At 42.7% G+C, this 6019-nt stretch overlaps 1 protein-coding gene across 1 annotated transcript; it reads left to right on the top strand.

Annotated features, from left to right (window-relative positions):
* The first annotated feature begins 2371 nt into the window (after positions 1–2371).
* Positions 2372–5435, top strand: LOC125510672. Its single transcript, XM_048675917.1, has 5 exons — positions 2372–2755; positions 3011–3859; positions 3980–4065; positions 4553–4687; positions 5138–5435. Exons 1-5 carry the CDS (start codon positions 2480–2482, stop codon positions 5313–5315), a joined length of 1524 nt encoding a protein of 507 aa, XP_048531874.1. The 5' UTR covers positions 2372–2479; the 3' UTR covers positions 5316–5435.
* The last annotated feature ends 584 nt before the right edge of the window (positions 5436–6019 follow it).

The following is a 6019-nucleotide window of genomic DNA, read 5'->3' on the forward strand; positions in this document are numbered from 1 at the left end:
TGCGTCGGTAGCAACATCATCACCGTCACCACACCGTTGTGCTGACGGAACTCTCCCGTGAAGCTCTGCTGGATCGGAGTTCGCGGGACGTCATCGAGCTGAACGTGTGCAGAACTCGGAGGTGCCGTGCGTTCGGTACTTGATCGGTCAGATCGTGAAGACGTACGACTACATCAACCGCGTTGTGCTAACGCTTCCGCTTTCGGTCTACGAGGGTACGTGGACAACACTCTCCCCTCTCGTTGCTATGCATCACCATGATCTTGCGTGTGCATAGGAAATTTTTGAAATTACTACGTTCCCCAACACTTTGGTCTAAGGGAATGCATTGTGGAGTAGTTATTAGATGATGGGTTGCTAGAGTGACAGAAGCTTAAACCCTAGTTTATGCGCTACTTCATAAAAGACCGATTTGGATCCAAAAGTTTAATGTTATGGTTAGATTTTATCTTAATACTTTTCTCGTAGTTGCGGATGCTTGCGAGGGGTTAATCATAAGTAGGAGGTTTGTTCAAGTAAGAACAATACCTAAGCACCGTTCCACCCACATATCAAATTATCAAAGTAGCGAACACGAATCAAACCAACATGATGAAAGTGATATGGTGAAATTCCCATGTACCCTCAAGAACGCTTTGCTTATTATAAGAGACTATTTTGGCATGTCCTTTGCCACAAAAGGATTGGGCTACCTTGTTGCACTTTATTTAACGTTACCGGTACTTGCTCGTTACAAATTATCTTGGTATCAAACTACCTGTTACCAACAATTTCAGTGCTTGCAGAAAATACCTTGCTGAAAAGCACTTGTCATTTCCTTCTGCTCCTCGTTGGGTTCGACACTCTTACTTATCGAAAGGACTACTATTGACCCCCTATACTTGTGGGTCATCACTACTCCGCAGATCGCACACACATGTTTTTCAGCCATGTTCCAATAATGGAGCACGTTTCCTGCTGGCAAGGATTGTCAAGCCAGTCTCTAAGTAAATACTCCCCCTGTTCCTAAATATAAGTATTTTTAGAGATTCCAATATGAACTACATTTAGAGTGTAGATTCATATGTAGTCTATATTGAAATGTCTAAAAAGATATGTAGTCCATTTTGGAATCTCTAAAAAGACTTATATTTAGGAATGGAATGAGTAGTATGTTTCAGGCATGCAGCTGTAATTTTCGTGCCACATGATGCATCTTATTTGATGGCCATAAAATTGGGCGAAATAGATCAAAAAACAACAGTTATTTTGTTCTTAAACTCGATATGATGAAAGCCTATGACACGGTCGAGTGGCAATATCTTGAGGCAGTCATGTTGAAGCTTGGGCTTAACCATCAGTGAGGGATGGTAAGCTTAGTTTTATTTAATGGAAAGAAGCTTCATAAGTTCATACCATCCAGGGGTATTCGGCAAGGAGATCCTATCTCACCCTACCTTTTCTTGTTAGCAACAGAGGGTCTTTCAGGCCTATTGAAATCTAACCAGTCGTCTCACCTAAGTGGGATTGAGGTGGCTTCAACGGCTCTGCCGGTGAACCATCTCCTATTTGCAGATGACAACGTGCTATTTTTCAAGGCAGATGAGGAGGGGCGGAAGAGGGTAATTAAGGAAGGCAAAAGAAAACCTCATTGGGTGTTGTGGCAGGATGCCACAACACCCATCGTTTCAGAGCCCGCGATTCATATATTGAAGAACTGAACACCTTAGAAGTCGTGAAACAACACAGTCCAATGCCCAAGTTGGGTACTAGTAATGTGCAGAGATGGTTGGTGCCACAAAGAGGGTTCTTAAAAAGCAATGTAAATGGTGGGTTCTCACGAGATAGAGCTACAACAGCAACATCAACTTTTTGTAGAGATGATAATGGACAATATGTGGGAGCCTCGACCATTATTGTAGCAAACATTGTTGATCCGGCGACTGGTGAAGCTCTATCATGTAGGGAAGGACTTTCTTTAGTTGCAGATCTTAATTTATCAACCATCACTGTGGCGTCTGATTGTCAGATGGTGGTTGCTGATATTTCCCATGAAACTAGGGGAGCCTCCAGTGCAATTATTCAGGAAATCAAGGAGAGATAGAGCTTTTTTAATGATTGTCATTTTATGTATAAAAGTAGAAATTTTAATTACGAAGCTCATAGATTAGCAAAACACGCTTCATCGTTTGGTATAGGTTGTCATGTTTGGTTAGGTCTCCCATATGATCCTATGACAATAGTACCTGTAAACATTCAGACTGCTGATTAATAAAGCGTGTGTTTTGCCTAATAAAAGCAACGCGCTGCTAGCTTCTCAGCCATCCACGTCATTTCTTCTACTACTCCTGAGTGAATAACCTTTTTTTGCTCAATACAAAATTTGAGAGCACGTCTATTTCCGTCCAACCTCGCGCCGCTAGGCGGCCAGCGGCCATCGGGGTCACTCCGCCACTCCGGCCCCACACGACAGAGAGACAACAGCGGCAGCAGGTTAATAATGGCGCTTCGCGCGGCGGAGCTCCGGCGACTCCTCCTCCTCCGCGGCAGGGCGGTCCTCCCGCTCCCGCTCGCGTCGCGCTGCCGGCCGGCGAGCACGGCCGCCCGTGACGACGAGGGAGCAGGGGGCAACGCCTACGACGTGCTTGGGGTGGGAGAGACGAGCTCCTCCGCGGAGATCAAGGCCTCCTTCCACCGCCTCGCGAAGGAGACCCACCCCGACGTCGCTGCCGCCGCCGGTTCCCGCCGGTTCCTTCAGATCCTCGCGGCCTACGAGGTATCTGTTCAGTTCGATTGCTCTAGTATGAATATATGATATGGTACTAGTCAATCAGACCGTGTGGGTTCTAATTCTGCCACCGGTTGTGGATATGCCCAAATCAATTGTTCATTTGGGAGTTGGAAATTACTTCAGTGCTACTAGTATTTTTGTTTTTGTACTATTTGCATAGCATAGGTCACTTCACTACAAGAAATGTAATATTTCGCATACTGCTCATGAGACATGAGCCTTTTTTTTACCATGTCGCAGATCCTATCCGATTCGCAGCGAAGAGCTCATTATGACAGCTTCCTGCGCTCGCAGAGGCTAGTTATACAGAAGCATCCCAGGCCATCGCAATATGTATATCCATATCCATATAGTTCAGGCATTGTGATGCCTAGAGAAAGTAATGTTGTCGAGTGGCTTAAATGGTACAGGCTCACTGTCGATGACATTGTTACAAAAAAGAGGATTGCGACGGGTTCAGGTTATTTCGATAGACTTGAGAGTGAACTGTACTCTGCAGTCCATGCTGCATACTATGGCCCCGAGGTTGAGTCCACGGATCTCCTTCCTGATTGCTTTGAAGCCGAGGAGAGGTCTGTGTATGAGACACCTGAGCTATTGCACCTTGTATCTGGCCGTGACCTGCTTGGTATTGTCAGTCTAGTGGATAGCGTCCGAGAGCTGTCTGATGCTTGTCGTGAGAAGCTGACACATTCTGGTTCTGGAGCCTGCGGCTTTTGTCCAAATGTTGCAGTAAATGGGGAGAAATGTTCAATACCTAGGCATGCAGATATTCACAAGCAAGAGAATGAGGATAGTGACAGTATCCCATCAGATGCCTACAAGGACATTGAATTGCATATATGTGGGAGAGTAGTGGCCACTGCAAATAGGAGGCTCAAGTGCAATTGCATTGACAATTCAGACATGGAAGATCACATACATGTTTTTCTTGTTCCAAATGAGGTGGTTGCACCTGATGTGACACAAGAGCATCTCCTCCTTGGAACAATCACTGGGTTGGACACCAGTGGAGAGGAAGGATCTTGCTGTGTCTATGATGGCCATGGAATAAAGACCCATGTAATTGTTAAGCACAGGACACTGATGGTATGCGTGCCTTTCCCACATTCTATTAGATCAAGTATATGTATGGTTCAGTGTGGAATTTAAGTGCACATTTTAGACGGCATTTTTTGTTGGATATTTCTGCAAATTTGTATGTTGTAGGTTAAACACATGCACTGGTATCAATTTGGAGATGAAGTTTCACCCTGCGAGTGTCGATGTAGCAGGGCTCGGTTGCCACCCAGCAGGTATGTGTTCCTTTCTATGTTGGGTTCTACTCATGCTGCATATTATGGAACCATGAGATTTGTTCCATGCATCAACTGTCTTGGTGAAAAGACTGGATAGGTGATCTTACATAGGTGTTCAGTTCACAGTTACTATTGTTGGAATGATATGCATGTTCACTACTGTAGTACACCTTAAGGCAATTCTTTCTCTCATCCCATTTGTTTAGTGGTGAAAATGTTCTTAGTGGAAGAATTGCCGCAAAACTAGCAAACTCAGAATGCTCTCTGAAAGTAAATAGGAGCATAGCAGCAGCATCCAAGTGAAACACGTCTTGTCAGTTAAGGGTCTTCTTGCGCAAAGAAGATAAAGAATCAGTAGCGCGTTAAAGAATTGTACTACTACTGCTCAACAAGTGCACTGTTTTTTTTAAATTATTTTTCACAGGTAAATTGTTCAACAAAATGGATTCAGTGCATATTCACCTGTGAAGTTCTTTGCTTACAGGTTTTGGCTTTTTGAGCCACGGTGTTACATGCATGACACTGGTGGTTGGTACATCGAGACATTTGGGAGAGACAAGAAAGGGAGGACAATTCCATCGCCGAGACATTGGCATGGTGTCAATGAACATTCTGAAAAGTAAGCTTCATAAGGTCTCTTATTGCCTAGGTTGGATTGTTTGGTTGATCTTCCTTTTTTCTAGTTACATACTTACATCTGCGTAATAAGGCAACATAATAATCTCACCAATGTTGGTAATTTCCTAGTTCTGCAGTTTTATAGTCAAGCTTATTGTCCAATATTTTCTTGTCTAGCCAGGCTCTTGTATAATATGATACATGTCTTTCCAGATTTAATTTGCACAAAACCTCATAGGATGCATTCATATGAAAAATATGTTGAAACTCTTGCTTCCAGAACTTCTCTTTTGTGGAAGCTTGAGTTGCAAGGGCTGCAGATCATGACTTATGTTACTTTATGTTAAGTAGATGCTTATTAATTATTTTATGTTAAAATTTACTTGTGTCACTTTGTTGATTCTATCTATTCATTTGTTGCGTCATTATGCACTTAAAACCGAAATGGCAGGAGATTGCATCCAGCACTGTATCTGGTGGCTCTGGCATACAGATCTTTAGATCTTGAGGATGCTCAAAGAAGAAAATGGAGCTTTAGGAGTTTCCTAGAGCTGCAGTTGTCTCATATTCTTCAGTTAAGCAAAAAAATCTTTAGTGGTAAAAAAGGAGTTGATATGGGAGCACCATGAGAAACGAGCAGCAGTTTCAGGAATTCAATGTTCTTGTTTGACAATATCTTTGTGATCACTAAAACTTTCTGAGGCTGTTCACTATTCTGCATGTTTGACGTAAACTATGCTGATGTCTGATGTCCGGAATTACAAACCGATTTCCATGAAATAGATCATCTTACGATGGTAAGCTAGCTATACCCTTGACATTCTTGCATCATGTTCTTTGTTCCTTGCTTGAACTAGCGAATAATGTATTCTTTAGAAGAGCACCCGCCACTATACAACTAAGAACCCTGAATCAAAAATGATATGTTGAAAGGTGAAAGAACTATAGTCTAAATTTATGTAAGCATCTCCACCTGCCATTTTCATAGTGCGTAAGTTAATCTGATCCCTAGGGACACTTCTCTGAACCTTGGTGTGAAATTTGGTCCTTTGCCCTTTAATCTTAAACTGGGAAAATCAATTATATGTTGCTGGAAATGTTTGTATTTATGGATATGTTTCACAGAACATATAATTTCTGACATGTCACTACAAATCTTCAAAGCACATTTTATGTGTTACTCCCTCCGTCCCAAAATAAGTGTCGTGGTTTTAGTTCGGGACGGAGGGAGTATTTTACAGTGGCATAAAAATTTCTTTGAATTTGGCTGTTGCATATCTATGCATTTTAGTTGCATGTCTAACAGAGTAACAGTGGCATGCGGGAATTGACC

This window comes from Triticum urartu, chromosome 5, assembly GCF_003073215.2.
Source record: "Triticum urartu cultivar G1812 chromosome 5, Tu2.1, whole genome shotgun sequence".
Lineage (NCBI taxonomy): Eukaryota > Viridiplantae > Streptophyta > Magnoliopsida > Poales > Poaceae > Triticum > Triticum urartu.